At 41.7% G+C, this 24559-nt stretch overlaps 1 protein-coding gene across 1 annotated transcript in view; it reads right to left on the reverse strand.

Annotated features, from left to right (window-relative positions):
• The window catches only part of GALNT9 (polypeptide N-acetylgalactosaminyltransferase 9), a 467683-nt gene that overhangs the window by 14057 nt on the left and 429067 nt on the right, over positions 1 to 24559 (reverse strand). The window contains exons 9-10 of the mRNA XM_040347718.1: positions 12813 to 12908; positions 1282 to 1449 (exon numbers count right to left, since the gene is read on the reverse strand). Of these exons, the coding sequence (XP_040203652.1) occupies positions 1282 to 1449; positions 12813 to 12908 (264 nt within the window). The remainder of the gene's footprint in view (positions 1 to 1281; positions 1450 to 12812; positions 12909 to 24559) is intronic.

Genomic DNA, 24559 nt, shown 5'->3' on the forward strand with positions numbered 1-24559 from the left:
GGTTCGGCGCGGGAGCGCGCCTAATGTAAATGGCACACGCCCATTTGAATTGGCCCGCCTTGCGCCGGAGGCCGCCGGCGTAGGTTTTCATCGCAAGTGCTTGGTGAATCAGGCACTTGCGATGAAAACTTGCGGCGGTGTAACGTATCTACGATACGTTACGCCGCAGCTCACCTACGTGAATCTGGCCCATAGTTAGTCAGGTTGAAAAAAGACACAAGTCCATCCAGTTCAACCATAAAAAAATAAACAAAGAAAATAAAAAACACAGTACAATCCCATACATCCAACTCCATACCCACAGTTGATCCAGAGGAAGGCAAAAAACCCCATCAGAGCATGATCCAATTTGCTACAGCAGGGGAAAAAATTCCTTCCTGATCCCCCGAGAGGCAATCGGATTTATAATATGGAATATGGAAAAGATCAACTGCAGAGAGACCAAAGGCAATAATGGCTACTATACCTTTGCCTTCTGCTTGCACAGTTCAGGTCTTCTTTAAAGCGGATGTCCGCTGAAAAAAAAATATTAAAAGCCAGCAGCTACAAATACTGCAGCTGCTGACTTTTAATATTAGGACACTTACCTGTCCTGGAGTCCAGCGCTGTCCGCAGCAGAGGACGAGTGATCGCTCGTCACTCTGCTGCCCCCCGCCATCCTCGGTGAGGGAACCAGGAAGTGAAGCGCTCCGGCATCACTGCCCGGTTCCCTACGGCGCATGCGTGAGTCGCGCTACGCCTGCCGATTGGCTCCCGCTGTGTACTGGGAGCCGAATGTTGCCAGAAGGTTGGAGGTGACGTCATGCCCGCAGTCTGCCCGAGACTGTGTGGCCGGAAGTGGGTGCAGATACCTGTCTTTAGACAGGTATCTGCACCCCCCTCCCCCCTGAAATGTGCCAAATGTGACACCGGAGGGGGGGAGGGTTCCGATCAGCGGGAGTTCCACTTTAGGGTGGAGCTCCGCTTTAAGTTAACAGAAACTCCACAACTTTTGCTCCAAGAAATGTGATGAAAATGAAACCATTGAATATGCATTGTGTTTATTGTAGAATGTACATATAAAGTATAAGGTGTGAATAATTATAGATTGTGAATTGCCTATACTGTATACTGTAATCTTGTGCTTCTTTTATTGTAATCAGTGTAATTGTTCTCGTCATGCTACCCACATACAGTATATGTGATACAAATAAAACTGTTTACTTTTCAATCAACAACTTTCCTGATTTTGAAGTCCTGCCATGACACCTGCTAGCGTCTTTATGGTGAACAGCCTCTTACCTGTGTGAAATCCCAGAGCTTTTGGGTTGGCCTCGGTATGTCATCACATTTCTTCAATGTTGGAGTTCTTCCTTTGCCATCGTCAATCAGACACTTTGTATCTGGTAAGAAGGCAGTGGAGCCCAGGGGACCCAATTGGAGCAGCCCCTCTGCACTGTAGCGTACCAGCTGCACCAAATAAAGAAAAAAAAATATGGGTCACCTGCTGTTTTTCTCACTGTTAGTGAATGTTGTATCATAATGCATTACATGCATCACTGTATTTCTTTAAAACCACCTATTTTATATCTGCACACCAACAGGTTAATTTCATACTTTGCATTTCCCCAATGTCATACAAATTAGCAATCAGACATATAACTTGTGATATATTTTTACTCTCAAGCTGATACCATGCTTATTGAAATCTAGCTACTAGCAACTGACATACATCAAACATGGCAGAACATTAAGATTTTAGCTAAGACCAGGTACCTGTAAGAGTATAATATCATATCAACCCTACTGTGTGGGAAGTGATCTCCTACTGACAGATTCCTGGCAGAGTGAATGAGGTAGAGGCAGAGTGTAGTGCTGTGGAACACAGACTACTACAAGGAAAGTGCCCCCTAAGCACCATTGTACTCCTCCAGCCAGGGCTGGTGCAAGGATTTTTGACACCCTAGGCAAAACCTAATTTTGCCACCCCCATTGGCTCCACCCCTGACTCCATCCCCTTTACCCTACCCATGTGACAGAAGGCAGCGCTATGCAGGAAGCATTGGCTTCCTCTAGCGCTGGTTTCAGTTTTGCGGTGCGCCTCTAATTACACCACCAGTCGGACGAAGCAGCAACTTGGGACTAAATTAGTTTCTTGCAGAGCATGCAGACGCGGTGGGAAACAGTGTCTGGCACTCCTAGGCAGCAGTGCACCCTAGTTTGCCTAGTGGCAGCACCGGCCCTGCCTCCAGCCCCCACTGACCACCAGTATAACCTATTACCCCCACTGACCACCAAAGTACCAGTCTGACCCCAGTGACCACCAGTGTATTCCACCAGCCCTGACTAACCACTAATGTAATACTTCAGCCTTCACATCCACCAATGTACTCCACCAGGACCCACAGACTACCAGTGTCCCCTATCATCCCCCACTGACCACTACTGTATGCCTCCAGCATGCACTGACCTCTACAGTGCTCCTGAAGCCTCCACCATGGTACTCTTCTGCTCCCGACTGACCCCCTGTTTATCCCTCTGGCCCCCACAGACATCCACGGTACCCTCTTGGTCCCTACTGACCTCCATTGTATCCCCCTAGCCCTCACTGACACCAATGCTTCCTTCCCCAACCAACATTTGTTCCCCCCACACAAACTGTCACCAGGCATTTTTACTCCCACCAACCAGTAATGTAAGGGGCATTATGATAATGTAAGGGACATTATGATATATACTCCTAACCGCTGCACTCTGTATGCTGTGTTGTACATTCAGTAGACTCAGCCACTGCAGCCCAAGTATTTATTTTCTTGACATTTGATTGTTATTGTACAGTTTACAACTATTCTAATGAACTTCTTCTTTACAGTGGTTGTAAACCTCCGACATGAAATCTGAACAAAGATTTTCCCTCTATAATGTGTACTTGTCTCAGTCCAGAGCACTAAGTCCCAATTCTGTCTGCTGTCTTGTACATCTGCTATCTGCGTAAGTCACTTCTGACAAGTGTTCCTGAACCAAAAAGATAAAAAAAGTAACAGGGGAGGGAGTTCCATCACACCACATGTGATTGACCGCCTCAGCTAGGTTTCTGTGTACTGCGTTAGGGGGATAAGAGGGGGGGGGGTGTATCTATTCCCTCCAATCAGCTCTCAATGATCCATACAGAGTGTAACTTCAGCTCCCCATCTCCTGCTTTCTGAAAACTCAGACAAGCAGTATACATTCTGGACTTGAATGTCTGTAGAGAAGAGATTGCTGCAGATAAATAGTTACAACTTATGTAGGAGGATTTGTTTAATCTCTGTGTATCACCTGAAGCTAGTCACTTCACTGGGTATATGTAAGGGTTTACAACCACTTTAGGGTAGGCTCAGATAAAGCTTCCTGTTTTTTTGATGACTCTTTAGGTTTATGTGAACAAGACTGTCACTTTCAGCACAATAATTAATTGGTATTTTGTGGGTTCATAGACTGTAGACTCAGTGCATTTTATACCAAAGTTAGTTGTAGACATTATGGGCCAGATTCACAGACATTTACGGCGGCATAACGTATCGCGTTTACGTTACACCGCCACAAGTTTTACGGGCAAGTGCTTGATTCACAAAGCACTTGCCTGTAAAGTTGCGGCGGCATAGCGTAAATCCCTCCGGCGCAAGCCTGCCTAATTCAAATGGGGCGTGGATCATTTAAATTAGGCGCGTTCCCGCGCCGAACGTACTGCGCATGCTACGTTTTGAAATTTCCCGCCGTGCTTCGACGCGGGAACTACGACCATACTTTAACATGGCAAGTCTAAATATAGGCCACAAAATAGCAGCTCTAACTATATGCCGGGAAAAGCCGACTAGCGACGACGTAAGAGAATGCGACGGCCGCGCGTACCATCGCGGATCGACGGAAAATGCTAATTAGCATACCCGACGCGGAAAACGACGCAAACTCCACCCAGCGGGCGCCGAAGTATTACACCTACGATCCGAAGGCGTATGAAGCCATACGCCTGTCGGATCGAAGCCAAAAGCCGTCGTATCTTGGTTTGAGGATTCAAACTAAAGATACGACGTGGCAAATTTGAAAATACGCCGGAGTATCAGTAGATACTCCAGCGTATTTGTTCTGTGAATCTGGCCCTATACCGCAATTTTGAGCCTTTTGAATGCTTGCTTACTGAACTGCGGTAGCCCAATAGAAAGGGACAATGTGTCTTTAGTTTATTCAATGTGGTATCTGCGGGCTTCAGTTCATTCTTAATGAAACCCAGAGCCACAATAATTTTCTTCTTGTTCAAAAATCATTTTCATAGATAAAACACCCGTATGCATTGCTGAGCCCATTATAAAGCAGATGGATTTAACCTGACACCTATTTTTTATAGGTATGAAACCTAGCTGGTGGCAACGGCGTGATTCCAGAATAAAAATGTATTTCTTTTATAACAATGATCACTTTGTTCCTTCAGTATATTTCAATAAGAAAATAATGTAATAAAATTCTACAACTCAAACCTAATTTTATTAGTGACTGCTGCCACTATGTTTATTTTTATTGTCCTTTTAAGTTTATTAACATCATAATGTTCAATCCCTTGGAGCCACAAAGGGTCTCAGCGACTGTTTTAGAGATTATTTTTTATTTAGTTCCATACAAATAAAACGTTTATGTTACTTTTAGGAATTGACTTGCTTTTTTCTCAGCCTACCGAAATCTCAATCATGCAGACCCCATATCCCTAGAAGGGATCAAGCCTCAACTGGCACACTTCAGTTCTTTTTCTGCCTGTGCTGCTGCAGGATAACTGTCCATTCCTGGCATGTAGTGTGAGCTACTGATCTCCTGTGTCCCTGACAGTATGGGGTAACATATCACTGCAGGGACTACTAGACAAGCACAGTATAATGTAATAGCAAATGTCACTTTTATTTCATGAAGTCACGCACAGCTGAGACTCGCGACTGTAAGGAAATGATTTTATAAGTCAGTGCTGATGTTATGAAATAAACATACAGTAGATACTACAAATGTTTTTATTTCTTAAAGTAGAAGTGCAGCCAAAGCTTTTTTGTCTGTACTTCTCCTGTGGATCACATGAGTGCAGTTCGTTCTGCACTCCTGTGACTCATTTTCAGCAGACAGCGGGCTGAAGCCGGTACATGGGAGGTGCTAAGTGCCACTCCCGCCCCCTCCACAGCCCAGAGCTCCAGTGCGCGTGAGCAGAGCAGACAACGGTGACTGACAGTCACCAGCCCTCTTCTCAGGGAGCCCTGAGAACTGATCGATCGGCGTTGTTTGATCATTCGGTTCTCAGTGTTAGAACCAGTGGGGGACAAATGCAACATCAGACTGATGCTGCATGCATCTAGGTAAGTATCAATCTGAAAAAAATACAAAGCCCATACTTCTCTTTTAAATCTGAACTTTAGGTTTTGGATTTCTGTTCATCGTGGGCCAGATTCATAGAGAACTGCGGCGGTGTAACGTATCGTCTTTAAGTTACACCGCCACAAGTTTTCCTCGTAAGTGCTTGATTCACAAAGCACTTGAGTGTAAACTTGCGGCGGAGTAACGTAAAGACGTCCGGCGCAAGCCCGCCTAATTCAAATGGGGCGGGGACCATTTAAATTAGGCACGTTCCCGTGCCGAAGTACTGCGCATGCTCTGTTTTGAAATTTCCCGCCGTGCTTTGCGCGAAATGACGTCGCCCGTCGTAATGTTTTGAATGGCGACGTGCGTAACGTACTTTCGTATTCCCGGACGTCGTACGCAAAAAAAAAAAAAATTGAAATTCGACCCGGGAACGACAGCCATACTTTAACATGGCTCGTCTAAAGTTAAGCCATGAAAAAGCAGGCCTAACTTTGCGACGAGAAAAACCGACTAGCGACGACGTAACGAACGCGCGTACCTTCGTGGATCGCCGTAAAAGCTAATTTGCATACCCGACGCTGGAAAACGACGCAAACTCCACCCAGCGGCGGCCGAAGTATTGCATCCTAAGATCCGACGGTGTAAGTCAATTACACCTGTCGGATCTTAGGGCTATCTATGCGTAACTGATTCTATGAATCAACCGCATAGATACTCTCAGAGATATGACGGCGTATCAGGAGATACGACGGTGTATCAGGAGATACGCCGTCGTATCTCTTTTGTGAATCTGGCCCCTAGTTCCTAAATTTACACAGGTCTTTCACAACGCACAGCCCTATCTGGCAGGACAGGAGACCTTATTTTTTCCTGCTGCAATAAGACTCATCTCTCATCCCTTTGTCTCTCTGCTATCTCCTTCTGTGTGCAAGTTCCATGCACTGTAGCATACCTGATTGGCTACATGTGCTGCTTCTCCCTTCCCTCTCTAAGCTCTGGTGCTTTAACTGCTTGCATTAAAAAATGTTTTTGCAGTCATTTGTGTCTTTTCTATCTGCCTGGATTTCAGCTTCAAACAGAACAAAGCGGAACAAAGCAGCAATATATTGTAGAGATAATCAATTACAAGCTTTTAAGTAATGGTACTCTTTAAGCATCATTTCAAAGTTAGTGGTCAAGCTTCAGCAAGTAAAGTAAGTCAATGCAACCCCTGCTGTTGCTTATTAGGGGGCCAAACGGGTGCACATCATTATGCAAATGTTATATCTTGCCCTGAAAAGCCATTTAGAAAATTGATTGAATGATGAAAGCACTAATGTTAATTTATGAAACATTAGTTAACTTAGCAATGCATAAGACTGTGATCTTAGGATAATCTTTTTTTTACTTTAATGAATAAATGTAACTGCTCCGTTTTTAGATCAAAGAATGGCAAGCTACTTAGCTGTATATCCTCTTATGTCTGCCTTTTTTGTGATGGGAACTTTGAGAGATTGTAGGATTTTTCTGTATACATACAGCCTGTTTGCATCTGCACTATAACTGCAGACAATTAGAGAGGACAACAAAGGTATCTGCTTCACACACCTGTTTGATGTAATGTCTTCGCTGTCAGGAGACATTATTAATAATTTCTGTGCTGTACTGCCCTCACAATAGCTGCACATCACAGACTAGGCTGCTAGGCCCTGCCTGAGGTTATCTAAGCAATAGCCATCCTTCAATAAAGTGATTTCATCTGGCAAATTGCGAAAAGTAGAATGCACTTCTAGAGGGTTCCCTGATTTGAAGACAAGTGGCTTTAACTTTGCAGCAAAACATGTGCAAGTTCTTTTAACAGTTTGTGATCTCCAACAACTGCGTGGATGCAATGCAGCACATAAATCATAATTTAGGGCTTTTGACTATATTGAATCAAAGTAGTATGTGGATCAGTTACCTAACTTGTTCTCTTTCCTTGTCAGCTATTACAGTGCAGACTCAGAGAAAATAGAAAGCAAAAAAAAAAAAAAATACATATGTAATAAATAATGGGCCAGATTCATAAAGACTTACGACGGGCGTATCAGTAGATACGCCGCCGTAAGTCCGAATCCGCGCCGTCGCAACTTTAAGCGTATGCTCAAACTGAGATACGCTTAAATGTTGCTAAGGTACGACCGGCGTAAGTCTCCTACGCCGTTGTATCTTAACTGCATATTTACGCTGGCCGCTAGGGGCGTGTACGCTGATTTACGCCTAGAATATGTAAATCAGCTAGATACGCCTATTCACGAACGTACGCCCGGCCGTTGCACTAAAGATACGCCGTTTACGTAAGGGGTTTTCAGGCGTAAAGATAAACCACCAAAAAGATGGCGCAGCCAATGTTAAGTATGGACGTTGGAACCGCGTAAAATTTTTTAAATTTTACTTTGTTTGCGTAACTCGTCTGTGAATGGGGCTGGCCGTAATTTACGTTCACGTCCAAAGCATTGACGATTTGCCGACGTCATTTGGAGCATGCACACTGGGATACGTCCACAGACAGCGCATGCGCCGTTCGTTAGAAACGTCAAATACGCGGGGTCACTAGTATTTTACATAGAACACGCCCCCAACCAGCCTATTTTGAATTAGGCGGCTTACGCCGGCCCAGTTACACTGCGCCACCGTAAGTTACAGCGCAAGTTCTTTGTGAATACAGGACCTGCTGCTCTAACTTACGGCAGCGTAGTGTATCTGAGATACGCTACGCCCGCCGAAATCTACCTGAATCTAGCCCTATATTTGCAAAGTTATGTGGTATACCTGGATATATTAAAGGTTTGCTGGTTGGTGGGCCTACCACATACCCAGAAGACACTCCTGGAATCCTGGAAAACTGATAATCATATTGAATGAAGAGATGGCCACAGTATTGTATGCCTTACACTTATGCCGCGTACATACAACCGTTTTTCGGGTTCTAAAAAAATGACCTTTTTAAGGGTCTAGAAAAAACAAAGTTTTTTTCAACCCGATCATTAAAGCGGCCTTGCCTACACACAATCGTGAAAAAAAAATGCTCTAGCAAAGCGCGGTAACATACAACACGTATGACAGCACTATAAAGGGGAAGTTCCATGCTGGTGACGCTAACCCTTTGGGCTGCTTTAGCTGATTTCGTGTTAGTAAAAGACGATTTGTGCTTTTCAGTCTGTTACAGCGTGAACAATGTGCTTACTCCATTATGAGCGCTAGTTTTACCAGAATGAGCGCTCCCGTCTCATAACTTGCTTCTGAGCATGCGCGTTTTTTTCACGTCGTTAAAGCCCACACACAACCGTTTTTTACAACCTTAAAAACGTTGTTAAAAAATAAAGCATGTTCGAAATTTTTAATGCCCATTTTTTAGATTGTAAAAAATGCTCTAGAGCCCACACAAAATCGTTTTTAATGACATTAAAAGAAAAATGTAATTTTTTAGAACCCGGAAAACGGTTGTGTGTTTACGCGGCATAATAGTCTAACATTTTGTCCTTGCTATCATCAGTAATTTAAATCTATTTGATTAGGCAGCTTACTAAATATACAATTCAGATTCTATTTACTTGCCATCTGTGATCAAAGGCCTGAGACGCTTTTACTTTAGGAGTTTAGTAACGAAGGTTAAAACTATCATTTTTCTAACATATTTTTTGCAGCTTATTTTAGTAATCCTTCATTTATATGGTTAGATAAATCAAATATTACTTGGAATGCCATACGGACAAGTACTTTGAAATTAGTTGGTTTTTGATCTTCTATAAAAAAAATAAAAAAAAAACTCAGGCCAAAAGACACAACAGGCAATTATCTTCTGCACTTTTTTGTAACGTAGCAAGATACAATTCAAAACATACTTTTAACATATGCCACTGATTTATGCTTTGTGGGTGGATGGAAAAAGACAGCACACAGCCGAACTGCTCAGGCTAATCCTCAAGCAATGTGTACAGAACAGGATCTTAAAGGAAATCTGGGCTCAAGAACAAGTGGAGTGGATCAATCAAGATAAATGAGTCACTGGCTGGCTGAGCCATGTGCTCAAGAAGGGATTATAGTGGGAGACTAGAGTGTACTTGGTCACTCTGGCCTGACAGGCGGTTTTTACCCATATTGCAATATTCTGTCTGAGCACCCCTTGTTGGAATATTTTTACTCTTTGACATTGAATTAAGGTTTTGTAAAATATGAAAAGTGCAGTCTTTCTAACAAGAATCATTTGCCAATTAACCATAGGTCAAATCAATAAAACTGCCATATCATATTGGTGGAACCATGTTAGAGAGTCAATTGGGTACTCACACCCATACACACCCATACACACCCATACACACCCATAACTCCTTGTTATTTGGGGTAGAAAACGTGTATCGTAGAAAATGGTTTATTATGAAGGGATGCTAAACATGATATGTGTATGAAACTGGGCTGTGTTAAAATTAACATGTTTTACTCTGTTTACAAGCCCTTGCAAATAAATTCTGATGGATTGCTGTTTGTGGCATTTTGTGCTTGGTCTTTCAAAAACCTACACTTAAACCCTCATGTTTTTTCACCTTAATGTTTTCATTGCATTAAGGTGAAAACACTTCTGACAGTGACCGCCCCAGCCCCCCGTTTTACTCACCTCAGCCCTGTAATTTCATGACAGAGACACGCTCTTCCTCTCTGCCTGGGGTTCTTGGCTCTTGATTGGATACATTGATAGCAGCAAAGCCATTGGCTCCCGCTGCTGTCAATCAAATCCAATGACATGGGGGCCGGGGCCGAGTCGAGAATTCTGTGTTAATGGACACAAATGCTGGACTCAGGAGCGTGCCTGCAAGGTAAGCGATGCAAGGTAAGCGATGCGAGGAGGAGCCGCCGGGGGACCCCAGACGAAAAGGTTTGGGACCACGCTGTGCAAAACAAACTGTACAGTGGAGGTAAGTATGATATGTTTGTTATTTAAAAAAAAAGAAAACAAAGGTATACAATCACTTTAAGAATGGCTTAGCTTACAATTCCATCAGTTCAAGGTAATGTGGCAGTAAATGGTTAAAATGCAGAACATGCAAATGCAAGCGCTTCATAATCTGTCACCTCGGATTCTCACAAAAGGAGAAATAAACAGCAGTAAGAAATATCTTTGCAGAGAATATGACATTCACAAATAGCCATTATGAAAACAAAATGTTTAGTTGAGCATTATCTTAAATTTATAGGGCAGAGCTGCTGCTGGTAATAGGAAAATTTATGCTTGGATAAATAAAGCTAAGCAGACAGGATTTGCTATTACGATATGTTGGAACAATAAGCAGTAAAGAGAATATTTTTTATAGTTACTGAAAAGCTAAAGTTGCATTTTTTTTCAAGTCTTAATTACATAAATATATATTTTTTTAATTACATGAATAGAGTTTAATCCTTTTTATTGAGTTGCTTTTCTTCCCACATGTTGCGTCTTCTGATAAGGTGGGGACAGGACTACAAATGCACTGAAGGTGACATACTGGTTAAGCGTTTTTGTTTTCCTTTACCATGGTACACAATGTAGTGAGGTAAAGAAACTTTGCCTGCAGGTATCTTTATATTCAGTAGTTGTCCAGTCTATAGAAGTGTTTCTGTGAAATGATCCCTCTATAAAGGGCTATATAGAAATAAAGAGTCCCTCTATATGCACTACCGTATTTCCCGGCGTATAAGGCGACCGGGCGTATAATATGACCCCCTAATTTAATTTTTTTTACGATTTTTTGCCTGTACTCATAGTTTAAGACCTTCCGAGGCTTCCGATGCTTCATTTCCTGACACAGCATGACAGCATATACGTATGGGTAGGCTCAGCCCCCTGCCCAATCACAGGACCGGTTATATTATAAAAGTAGGTCTCCTCCCTGCCTGCAGTATTCTCTTTTTTTTCCTCACTGCTACAGCCGGTTATACTACTGCTGAAAGCAGAATTTTTATTTCCCCTCACCTTGCCAGACACTTCTGGCCAAGCCGCACAGGTTCAAGCCTCTCCTGTGACAAATCTCCCGCTGTACAGGCAGACATGAACACCTATATAGGGGAGACCCCCCCTCAGGATCCAGGAAGTATGGGGGTGAGGGCATCTGGTCTCTAGGGATTGCTCCTTTATCAAGTTAGTCAAAGCCTAGATGGCTAGGACAAATCCATCAGATAAGGGCAGAGACAGCTCTTCCAAACTGATTGCGCATTCATTGACGGAACTCCAAAATAGTTCCACCAGAGTTAATATGTAAACTACGACCTGGTCTACATTTAACACGTTAGGGGTCCATTCTCAAATAAATAAAAATGAATGAACATGTAAATAAGGGCTTTGCAGTTATAGTAAGTTACGAGAATACTGCAGGCAGGGAGGAGACCTACTTTTATAATATAACTTAACCGGTCCTGTGATTGGGCAGGGGGTGGAGCCTACCCATACGTATATGCTGCCATGCTTGCATCAGGAAAGGAAAATTACCGTCAGGTAAGTATAAAATGTTCCCTTATTTCTTCCTTCTCAAGCCATATCCTTCTTTATTCTTGCTAGAGCTGGAGCCATATTCTTCTTCCTGAGAAATTACCTCTCAAAGTCCACTGGGAAACTAATACTTCCATAACATTCAAACTCCTGGGTCTCCTGCAGCTCTCAGTGGCTCCTCTTGCTGACTTTTGTGTAACTATCAGATACAGTAGTGAGGTGGAGGTCAGCAGGAGGAACCAGGGAGAGCTGCAGATAACCCATTGATGGAAATGTTGGTTTCCTAATGGACTTCAGGAGATAATTTCTCTTGAATGGAGGGTTTCCTGTTCACTCTGCAATGTTATCATAAGTAGTCCCATCAGACTTTGCCACATACAGTATAAGTTCATGTTATGGAGATATGGACAGAGGGAGGCGTTCTGTAATCTTAATACACTTCTTGTCCTAGGTTGACAATGATACTCACCCACAGATACGGTACAGTGTTTGTTGCCACCCTAGGACAGGAAATTTGTCACTGACATGATCACTAGGTTTAAAAAAAGAAAAAAGCACTGACAATATTAATTCATCCACCACATCTAAGGACCCGTGATCTGCAATATATTACAATTTTGTGCTTGGGTTTAAATACACTTTAAATTGGTTGTAAAGTCAGCTTTTTACTGGTATCTACAGGTAAGCCTATAATAAGGCTTACCTTTAGGTACAGTGAATATCTCCTAAATGTGCAGCCGTCATCGCGGCACCCAGCCATTCAAGCGATCGGAGCACTGGAACCTGGAATGAAGACTGGGTGAAGATGGAAACCCTGACAGCATGCCGCTGGAGGGATACACTTTACAGGTGCATACTAGCACCGTATGACATTGACCTGTGAGGGAACAATCTTTTTTATTTTTCAAGAGTTAACTGCTGCTTTATTAACTGCAGTATGAAGGAAAACTAACTTTAACCTCGCCTTCTAATCATTGTTTACCTGTGAGGACATGCCATGGCATGGGTACAAAATGGCTTTGTTGTCATCTTCAGAACCTTGATCCAAACAATAGCCTGTTGCTTTACTGTTGCGAAGCTGTAAAGATTTAAAAAAAAGAAAAACATCAGATAATCAATGCCCACTTTAAATACTTGAATATTTTTTCCTACCTGTGCAATAATCATGCTGTCTAATCAGCATCTTGTTATGCCACACACCGGAGAGGTGGGTGGATTATCTTAGCAAAGGAGAAGTGCTCACTAACACAGATTTAGACAGACAGACCAGTATTTGAGAGAAATAGGGCTTTTGTGTACATAGAAAAACTCCACCAAGTGTTGCATTTATAATTTTGCTCTGTGTGTGTGTATATATATATATATATATATATATATATATATATATATATATATATATATATATATATAGTCTTTTCGGTTCCCAACACAGTATTGTTTGTTATGAGCAAAATTACCCACAGAGATGGATTTACGAAAGAAAAACAGAATGTTTGCCTTTCAAGTGCAGCTACACAAATTTTCTCCAGAGCTTACTAAATGTGGTAAAGCTCTGCGGATTCCCATCATCCAATCATGTTCAAGCAAAGTTTTTTTTTCCCTTGCATCTGATTAGGTATTCTTCACAAAGTGAAGCTTTTCCAGTCACATTTACTAAAGAAAATGAGTGCAACTGCACTTTCAAAGTACACAGTCAATCTACCTTTGGTAAATCCACCCAATGCATTCCTATCAATGAGATTACATATTGCAGATCTGATATAGTTTAAAGAAGTTTAGTCAGTTTTTCCAAAAACCTTTGCTCATCTTAAAGCCTTTAATTAATTTTGTGCGGAGGTTTTTATAAGGTTGCCTAATTTGCTTACAATACCCTCGTGGCCAGTAATCTGGCATTCTTGAAATACTTAAAGGGGTTGTAAAGGTAAACATTTTTTTTCCTAAATCGCTTCCTTTACCTTAGTGCAGTCCTCCTTCACTTACCTCATCCTTCCATTTTGCTTTTAAATGTCCTTTTTTTCTTCTGAGAAATCCTCACTTCCTGTTCTTCTGTCTGTAACTCCACACAGTAATGCAAGGCTTTCTCCCTGGTGTGGAGTGTTGTGCTCGCCCCCTCCCCTGGAATACAGGAGAGTCAGGGCGCCCACTAACACACAGCTCTTTATCTGCAACGTAGAGAGCGTCCTCACTCTCCTGTATTCCTTGGGAGGGGGCGAGCACGACACTCCACACCAGGGAGAAAGCCTTGCATTACTGTTACATAGTTAGTCAGGTTGAAAAAAGACACAAGTCCATCCAGTTCAACCACAAAAAACAAAATAAAAAAAAAACACAGTAAAATCCTATACACCCAACTCCATACCCACAGTTGATCCAGAGGAAGGCAAAAAACCCCAGCGGAGCATGATCCAATTTGCTACAGCAGGGGAAAAAATTCCTTCCTGATCCCCCGAGAGGCAATCGGATTTACCCTGGATCAACTATACCTACAAATCTTAGTACTCAGTTATATTCTGTACATTTAGGAAAGAATCCAGACCTTTCTTAAAGCAATCTACTGAGCTGGCCAGAACCACCTCTGGAGGGAGTCTGTTCCACATTTTCACAGCTCTTACTGTGAAAAAACCTTTCCGTATTTGGAGGTGAAATCTCTTTTCCTCTAGACGTAAAGAGTGCCCCCTTGTCCTCAGTGATGACCGTAAAGTGAATAACTCAACACCAAGTTCACTGTATGGACCTCTTATATATTTGTACATGTTGATCATATCCCCCCTTATTCTCCTCTTCTCAAGAGTGAATAAATTTAGTTCCTCTAATCTTTCCTCATAGCTGAGCTCCTCCATGCCTCTTATCAGTTTGGTTGCCCTTCTCTGCACTTTCTCCAGTTCTCCTATATCCTTTTTGAGAACTGGTGCCCAAAACTGAACTGCATATTCCAGATGAGGTCTTACTAATGATTTGTACAGGGGCAAAATTATATCTCTGTCTCTGGAGTCCATACCTCTCTTAATACAAGAAAGGACTTTGCTCGCTTTGGAAACCGCAGCTTGGCATTGCATGCCATTATTGAGCTTATGATCAACTAAAACCCCCAGATCCTTCTCCACTACAGACCCCCCCAGTTGTACTCCCCCTAGTATGTATGATGCATGCATATTCTTAGCCCCCAAGTGCATAACTTTACATTTATCTACATTAAACCTCATCTGCCACTTAGTTGCCCAATCAGACAGAGCATTGAGGTCGGCTTGTAAATTGGAGACATCCTGTAAGGACGTTATTCCACTGCATAGCTTGGTGTCATCTGCAAAGACAGAAATGTTACTTTTGATCTCAGACCCAACTGTGGGTCTGAGACCCAACTTCTGTCTGTAACTGTGTGGAGTTACAGACAGAAGAACAGGAAGTGAGGATTTCTCAGAAGAAATAAGGACATTTAAAAGCAAAATCGAAGGATGAGGTAAGTGAAGGAGGACTGCACTAAGGTATTTTTTTTACCTTTACAACCCCTTTAATGGTGAGACACAGGATCATCTAGGCCAGATATCCATATTGGATATCTTATTTTTCAGGTTATGAACATTTTCAGCAAGTGCACAAAGTAACCTGTTGATCTTGCCAGAAATACAGCGTCCTTGTTGCTTTCTGTGAGTTAAACATAAAAAACAAACAATAATATCTTCCTCCTGTAATCTACTAAATTTACAATCTCCTATGCAATAGAGACATAGGCGTGCGCAGCCTATTGCATTAGGGTGTGCACCCCAAAGCTGAAACACACATGCGCAGTAGTGCAGTGGATGGTGTCAGTAGGGCTGAGATTGGTGTCAGTAGTTTTTTGTTTTTATTCTTTTATTTTGTTATTATTGTTTACAGTTTTATTTTTTTATTATTTCTTTATAATTATATATCAATTTTTTTTTTTTTTACAATTTTTTAGGAGCGACATCAAGGAGCTATGGTGAAATAGCAGAAAAAGGGACTAAGGAAAGCGATTCCCCAGTTTATTTCTCTGTAGCCTCAGCTGCCACGGGGGGTAGGAGTGTTCAGCAGAGGGAAGCTGCATCACACAGGGTGATTAGGGTGTACCCTGTGCGCATGCCTATGAATAGAGATGAAGAGAGGAAGACTTGAATTAAGTCCAACCTGTGTGACAACCATAGAACAGAGTGAGTATAGCTGTCTAGGAAAAGAACACTTGCCAAATGCAGTAGTACCAAGTGAAAAAATGCCTGAAATTTTTTAATTACAACTGATGCAGGCACCTTTTGTAAAAGCTCTATAGGCTTTAATATGTATTACATTTTTGTTTATGGGTTTAGATATGCTTTAATCTTTCCCATTGTAGGTACCTTTATGTCTCTCAGTGAGATACAGAGAAAAAGAAGTGCCGCCCTTTACTGGCTCATATGCAAGGCTGTTTTGTGGCATTAGAACTGCAGAGGATTACATCCATTTATTCAGTGCAGCACAACTATTTCCAAGGCCAACCGGAGATTAAGGTGTTTGTCCCAGCTTGTTTTCCGTGTTTGGTTGTTAGCATGTATTATTTAGTAATTATATAGAGAACATAAAATATATTTGAGTTGTATTATTCCGCAATGAAGTTTATAGTCCTGGATGTCTTTTTGAATAATGGTAATGGTCATTATGAACAGCTATCCAAATAGACTATAGTTATCCCCTTAAAGAACAGTCATGAACAAGAATTGCTAAGAAGCATTTGGCACACATTGTAATGACCACCAGCTATCTTAGTACTGAAAATATAAAATAGTAGAAAAGTAAAGGCTCCCTTGTATTTCATCTTTTACATCAAACTAATTTAAGACCTTACAGGTGCTACTAAAGCAATATTAAACCCAAAAGCAAACATTTATTACTGTATATTTTAGCTTACTAATTCTTACAGTATATGTGATGGCTGCATTTGTTTTCTTTTTTAGGCTTTCTTTTTTTCTTTTCTCCTGGTGATCCTGCCAGTAAGTCTATTGATTTTAACAGAACAAGCTGTTCTGCACATGTAGCAGTTACAGAGTTGGGACAAACCATTAAGCACTGACAGGGGAGCTTACAATAGTCAGTTTTCATTTATTTATGTAAGGCTGGCCATACATTATACAATTTTCTGGTACAATTTTCCTTTTGAGTTAAGCTGTCTGTAACGGGAGGGCCCGTGGAACCCAGAAGCTCTTACAAAGTATGAGCCAGGAAATAATAGACAATCAGAATATATGTTGGACTACCTGAGATGGGACTATTATGTAATGATTATCCATAATATATTCCAGGATATCTGTGAGAACTGGTTGCTGTTTGTTGATTCTGAACTCAACAGGTTAATTGAAAAAGTGACTCATTCATAATGTGGGGACACATACTGTTAAGTGTTAATGTCATCAACTCAAGCCATCTGTCTGTCTGGTGTGATGTAAATGAATCTAGGATGGTGTGTGCTAATTGACTCTGTATTGTGTGAAGGTCTATTGATGATAAATGTGTATTGTGAGTTAGCAGACAGCCTGAAGGTCAGGTGTCTAAATTATCAGCTGTAGTTAATTAGCTCATGTAAATTATGTCAGAGCTGGAGTCATGATGTCTACCAAAAATATGTGTATTGGGGCACCCTGTGTAATGTTGTGGGTGGAGTTGGGCCATTGTTCATTTTGGTTACTAACTGTATATAAGAGCCTGATTTTTTCAATAAAGGGTCTATTCGTGTGGAACCTCAAACAGAGCTGTGTGTCATGTTCTTGGGGTTTGTCTGCCTGACTGTGGAGTGTTGGTAGCTGTCTTGGGATCAGGAATGGAATATCTTAAACAGCTTTAACCCCTGTCCCATTTGGGGTTCCGTTACACTGTCCATATACCATACAATTTTCTTATTCAATTTTCTTTAGATTTACCTTCAACAATGTAGTGCAAGGGCCTACTTGACTGCATACACATTGAAAGTGTTTAGGTTTGACCTCATAATAATATAATATAATATATATATATATATATATATATATATATATATATATATATATATACATATATATATATATATATAATATTACTGTGCCGCCCAATCGGCGTATAATTTGTTATATATAATACTGTTTCTCTTAACCATTTTCTATGGATGTTATGTTTTGTTTATATGCTGCCATCTCGTGACCTTTTGTGGTAATGCACAGTTCTGTATTTTCTTTGTCTGATCTATTACACACTTCCTTTCTGTGTAATGCTCCACCCCTTCTTCCTGACTTTCTTCTTCCTCTCTATGGAGACTGCTTACAGGCCACATGTAACAAGGGCACATGTATTCTGCATAGTAAGCTACAGACAGTATCATCTTTTGACCGCACAATACTATAACCTGTTTATCTGCTGTAACCTGTCATCTGATGTATTCTGATGTTTGGATTAAAGCAACTTCTGTGAATAGAATTGGTATTGGTAAATTCAAGCTATCTGATAAGGATTGTCCTCAGTGATTATATCTGCTTATACAGGCCAGGCATAGAGGTCTCACAAGTGATAAATCGCTTCACAACAATCGGAGTCAGAATAATGACCATATAATATGAGGTTAAACCCAAACATTTTCAAATTGTATGTAATCAGGCAGGCCCTTGCACTACATTGTTGAAGGTAAATCTGAAAAATATTGTACAATGTATGGCCTTAAGGCTTTATCCTAGATGGAAAAAAAATGTTGTTGCCTAACCTGCATATTACTTAGTTAGAGTTTGACTTCAATTTGTTAGCATTATCCAGATCTGTTCGTATATAAAACTCCACCCTCCCCACTGATTGACAATGCCGATGTCAAATGTCGCCTACACATGATCGGAATTTCCGACAAGAAAAAAGTTCAATGTGAGCTTTTGGTTGGAAATTCCGACCGTGTGTAGCTGACCTGCCAATCACAGCCTAGTCGACGGGTAGATCTGGTCCCTGCAAAGCGGCTGTCATTAGACCTCTCATTGCATGCTCCTCCCCGCCGGCCCCTCCTTCCCTCTTGTCCACCCCAGGTGCTTCTAAGGTAAAATGAGGGGTCAGCGGGGAGAAGTATGCCACAAGAGGTCTGACAGACGCTTTTTAGGGACAAGATCTGTCATCACCTGGGACGGACTAGAAGAGAGGGGGGTGGCGGGAAGGAGTGTTCCACAAGAGGTATAATGACAGCCGCTTCCCACGCTACTCTGCAAGTAGGGTAAACAGCAGCTGCTTGGATCTTGCTGATGTGTTTCCCTCATTGTGTGTCCCATGGTGTGCCGAGTGCCTTGCTGCATGTCCCATGATGTGCCCAGTGCCTTGCTGCGTGTCCCATGTTGTGCCCAGTGCTGTGATGTGTGCCCTGCTGTGTGCCCCATGCCACGCTGTTTTCCCTGCCGTGTGCCCCATGCCCCGCTGTATGCCCTGCTGTGTGTCCCATGCCCTGCTGTGTGCCCAGTGTCCTGATGTAAGCCCCATGCCCTGCTGTGTGCCCCATGTCCTGATGCATGCCCCGCTGTGTGCCCTGTGCCCTGCTGTTTTTCCCCCGTGCCCTGATCTGTGCCCTGCTATGGGCCCCATGATGTGCCCTGATGTGTGCCCCATGCCCAGCTGTGTGCCTCATTAGGTGTCCCATGCCCTGCTGTGTTCCCCATGTCCTGAGGTGTGCACAGTGCCTTACTGTGTGCCCCATGTCCTGATGTGTGCCCTATGATGTGCTCTGGTGCGTGCCCCATGCCCTGCTGTATGTCCTGATGTGTGTCCTACTGTATGCCTCATGCCCTGCTGTGTGCCTCATTATGTGTCCCATGCCCTGCTGTGTGCCCCATGTCCTGATGTGTGCCCAGTGCCATGCTGTGTGCACCATGCCTCTCTGTGTGCCCTGCGCCCTGCTGTGTGCCCAATGCCCTGCTGCGTGCCCCATGTCCTGATGTGTGCCTCATGTCCCGATGTGTGCCCCGTGTCCGGATGTGTGCCCAGCTGACAGGGTCTGTGCCGACACAAATCGTCACCTCCCTGAAATTTGTTTTTGAAGGTTGGGAATGTCTGTAAATAGTTCAGTGTACAGTACTCCAAATACTCCAAAGTACAACGGAATATGTCAGTGTTGTATAAATGAGTGAAATAAAACATAGGGTAATGATCCGCCGTTTTTTTTTTTTTTTTTTTTGCATGCTAATCTCATATCGAAAATTTTCGTACGACAGAATAAAACATCAGAAGTGATGTCATGTATTGGATATGTATTGTATTTTCGGACTAAATCAGTACAGATTAAACGAAAATTGCACGATCTGGTATTATATGAGAACAAAATGTTGTGCTTGTTTCATCAGATAATATCAGATGAACTGTCCTGATCGGCTATTGAAAGCTGTGTACTAACAATCAGATTCAAGTACGCTCGCTTCGAAAGCGGTATTTTTTGCACATTTTTTTGTTTGTGCAATGTGCAGCCTGCTTTATATTTATAGGAGGATGACAGAATGATATGTTTTCCAATTTGAACAAACAAACAAGTAAAACTATGGTTGAATATTTTCATTTTTCTTTGTTCCCATGCATATTCAAATGTATACAGTTTTTACTGTAGTTCATCTTTGACAGTTGTAAAATGCAAGTATTTATCAGTTTGCTTTGCAATAACATTAGACTTGTCTCAGCCTCCAGAAAAGTGTGAATTCATCCCAAGCTAATTTCTGCATTTTAGTAGAATGTCAGGGCCATGAAAGAACAAAATAGAGAAGTGGCCCCATTGGATTGTCACCCCTAACACCCATTTGTTTTATAAATACATTTTACTCTCAATAGAGGGCTATGATAATTATTAAGTACATGTCTCTCTATGGCTGCTTTGTTGGTTCTTTCTGTTTTGTGTTTCAAGTGACACATGCTGTCACATGCTGTTGCTAGGAAAATTTACCTCAGCTGTTGAGCACTTGATTGGTGACAAATCTTTTGGCGGGAAACTTCTAGCCAATGAGTGTAACCTTTTACTTATATCCTCTCCTGTCACTGGACGGAGTCAGCATTTACCTCAGGTCTGTCAGCTGGACTCACTTCTGGATTCTCCTCAGCCTTCCTTCTGGATCTTTTGACCTGCTCTCCCACCCTTCCTCGCCTTTGTTTCCCCTTGTCACGGTCCCTCTTTATGTGGTGTAATGTCGCCCACTTTGTGGGTGGACAGTGGTTGGTACACTTTTTTTTGGTTGATATAAGATATTGCTGCTTAAGTCTTAGTGACTAAGCATGTTGGTCTGTTAATGGTTAACAGTTTTCTTTGATAGTGAAGGTCCATCTTTTTTGGTAATGTCGCCCACTTTGTGGGTGGACATTGTTTGGTAAACTGTTATTTGGTTGGTATAAGATATTGCTGCTTGAGTCTTAGTGACTAAGCACGTTGGTCTGTTAATGGTTAACAGCGGTTCTGTTTGGTATTAAAGGTTAAAGTTCATTTCAGAATTAAAATTGTTTTAAACCCAATAAAGGGGCCGTGGCCTAAACTTTTCCACAATCCTTGTTGTGTTTATTTTATTATTTAGGTATGTTATCGTATGATGGGTGTTAATGGGGTGTACAATCCTATAAAATGTACCGTACATACAGATGCGTATCTAGTGAAAATACCGCCTATGGCAAGCACTAAAACTGGGCCCCTGTCGAAACATTTGAAACCCATCTTTCAGATAACCTTAACAAAAAAAAAAACGGCTAACAAAACTAGTGATATTTATCATCCCTTGTGATACTTTGGGTAGTGACATATTCTCTTTATGGAGAAATCTGGGGTTTATTAGACCCCTGATCCCTCCTCTTCCCTCCAAGGTCAGGTAAATGCAGAACCAATACTGGAAGTGATGAAATCTTCATCACTTAAGACCTCAGTTTTCACAGAGGAGAGGGAGAAACTAATGTTCCTCCTTCTTTGTGCGCTGCCAACCCAACCAGATGGAATGGGAGAGCCTGTGAGAACAGGGGAGGGCTGTGGCTGAACGCAGCAGGGATAGCGCTGCCATTGTCCATTAGCAAAGCTGCTAAAAAGGAGATCCTGCCTATGCTCGGGAGGAGGGAAGAAGAGACCCTCAGACCCTGGTAAGTGCCTTGCTGCCCAGCCACTCAACAGCGCCCCTTCATATGGCGCCCATGGCACTTGCCATGGCTGCCATACCCTAGATACGCCACTGCGTACATAGAAATTATTTGATCAATGCTATGCATCTATGCTTAATCACTATATTCTACACTTTTACTGTTAGGAGATTGTAGGAAATTAATTTTACTTTTCTGGGACTGTTTAATTGGCAACACACCAAATTATATTTCAGGAAGTAAAAATATTTGCAGCTAATTTTAACAGTAAACTATAATGGTTTGGAGTCACTGTTACTTTTTTTTTTAGGTTTAGAACAATTTTGAACAGTTTTAATTTTATTCTTGTAACTTTATGTTCATCACAAGGGACACACACAGGACTTGACAGGACTTGACATAAGGGGAGCATCCTTGCTACAAAGTTTTAATAAACAGGTAATATTTGGGTGGGGTCCAGCCCACTTTTCTCAAGTCTCAAACCATGGGGATTATGAAGGTAGCCATGAGAAGGAATCCAGGCAGGAGGTAATGTGTTGATGGTGATGGTAAACTTAATATGTATCCAGTCTGTTTTTGGACAGAGTCCCTGTTGTGTATATGGCTGCTACTAGGACTACCCGAGTTTCAGCCGGTTCATTAACCCATACAGTACCCAATTATCACTGGCAATTGTTTGGATCTTTTGCATTACCAGCCAATATACTCACTGAAGCATTGCTAATGGTATCTTGTGAGGCTTGTTTAATCATTGGCTGCTGTCATGAAAAGTGCCATGTCTATACATTAATAGGGGTAAGCACTGCTGTCTCGGTCACTTATTTATATTCTTCCTTTTTACAGTATTGAAAACAGCTTAGCTTTAAGTAATTTATGGATTTCCCTGTAAGTATTCATGCTAGAGCTGTGCCAATATATAATACTTAATTTGACTTATTTCACTTCTACCAGTAAAATGGATGACAAGCATAATTAACCCTTATGGAAAAGTACCAAGGTATAAGAAAAAATGGCCATGCAACCTCACAGTCGTTTTTTTCCAACCCAATGTATTACTGTATTTTTTTTCTGTAACAGAAAGGTATCATGTTAAATATTCAAATTACCGTTAAAGGTCATATCAATTTTATAGTAAATTTGTTGATTAGTTTGCAAAAACTGTTTCTTTACTTTGAATGATAACCATGGTACATTTTGTTTTATTTGATGCATTGTTTGAGGTTTCTCTTCGGTCAAAAAGTCTGCTGAAAAATATAAAGTACAGGCCATCACACTAGCTAAATGCCAAGCCATTCTGGAACCTTGCCAATTTGCTCCTGTCTCTCACACATTTCTACCAGCCAGTGAGGCAGTCCATCATAGTAATGGGCCAATAGGAAAGTGTGTTGCCAGCAGGCATCAGTAAATACTGAGGTAGAGAAAGTCAACGTGATATCTTCAAGTAACTATCTAAAAATAATAAAAAAAAATACTTATTAGAATTCTTCATTTTTATGTTGCTATTTCCAATACAAGGAACAATATATATATATATATATATATATATATATATATATATATATATATATATATATATATATTAGAAGGCCAGTATGGTGGCCTCAATTTATGGGAGGAGCCTTTTTTTTTTAAGCTGACCACTCGCCCTTGCTCCTTGTCGGTTTAGGTGCGTGATCTTTTACGTCACCTGGCCGACTCTTCAGCTCACTGCGTGTTTTGTGAGTCTGTTGTTCCAAATACGGTACGTTGATGTTGCTTGGTTGTAGTTTGTCGATCAAGTCTCGCTCGCTGTTACAGGTAGGATTCGCAACCCCCCTTGTTGTATCATATCCAACCAGCTTTTGTTCTAGGTATGTTCCCCATCCCATTTGTATGGTTTCTCGCTGCCGGGCTTGCGAATCATTAATAGCTCTCTACTAAACAGTCATTAGTTCGTCGGCCAGTTACAGGCCCGTTCACTGTTTTCTTCTCTGAGTCACATTGGATGCATTGCACACTTACCACAGTTCGTTCAAACCTAGTTGCAGCAACGGCACAAAGGTTTGCATCGGATACATCCCACACTGATTCATACCGCTGACCCTTGTACCCTACAAATTATTTGTTGTAATGTTCATGTTACCTTCATGCCATACGCATCACTCCGATTCGAGCCTAGTCGCCTTAGCGGCACAACGGTTCACATTAGTCACACCCCACACACCGATTCGTAGTGGTTCTTAACATATCTTACGATTCATTATTTAAATAATTTTCTGTCCGATTCACATCACGTCGGCAGCTACACGCATCACATTCCAATCCGAAACCTAGTTGCACCGGCGGCACAATGGTTCGCATCACGAGTATCCCACACACCAATTCGTAACAGTCCCTATCATAAGTCTACCATTCGTTACGTATGCTACTTCGCAGTTTGTTCCTACTTATACAATTTCTCCTATACTTTTTCTTTTCACCTATCAGTTGTAAACCTTTCTTGCAATCGCTGCAAGATATGCATCTCATCATAATCCTTGCAATTGCTGCAAAAACACGCATCTCAGCATATACCCATTTGCAATCACTGCAAAACATGCATCTCAGTATAAACTCCTTGCAATCGCTGCAAATACACACATCTTAGCATTTACCCATTGGCAATCGCTGCAAAACGTG

The sequence above is a fragment of the Rana temporaria genome, chromosome 1 (assembly GCF_905171775.1).
Source record: "Rana temporaria chromosome 1, aRanTem1.1, whole genome shotgun sequence".
Lineage (NCBI taxonomy): Eukaryota > Metazoa > Chordata > Amphibia > Anura > Ranidae > Rana > Rana temporaria.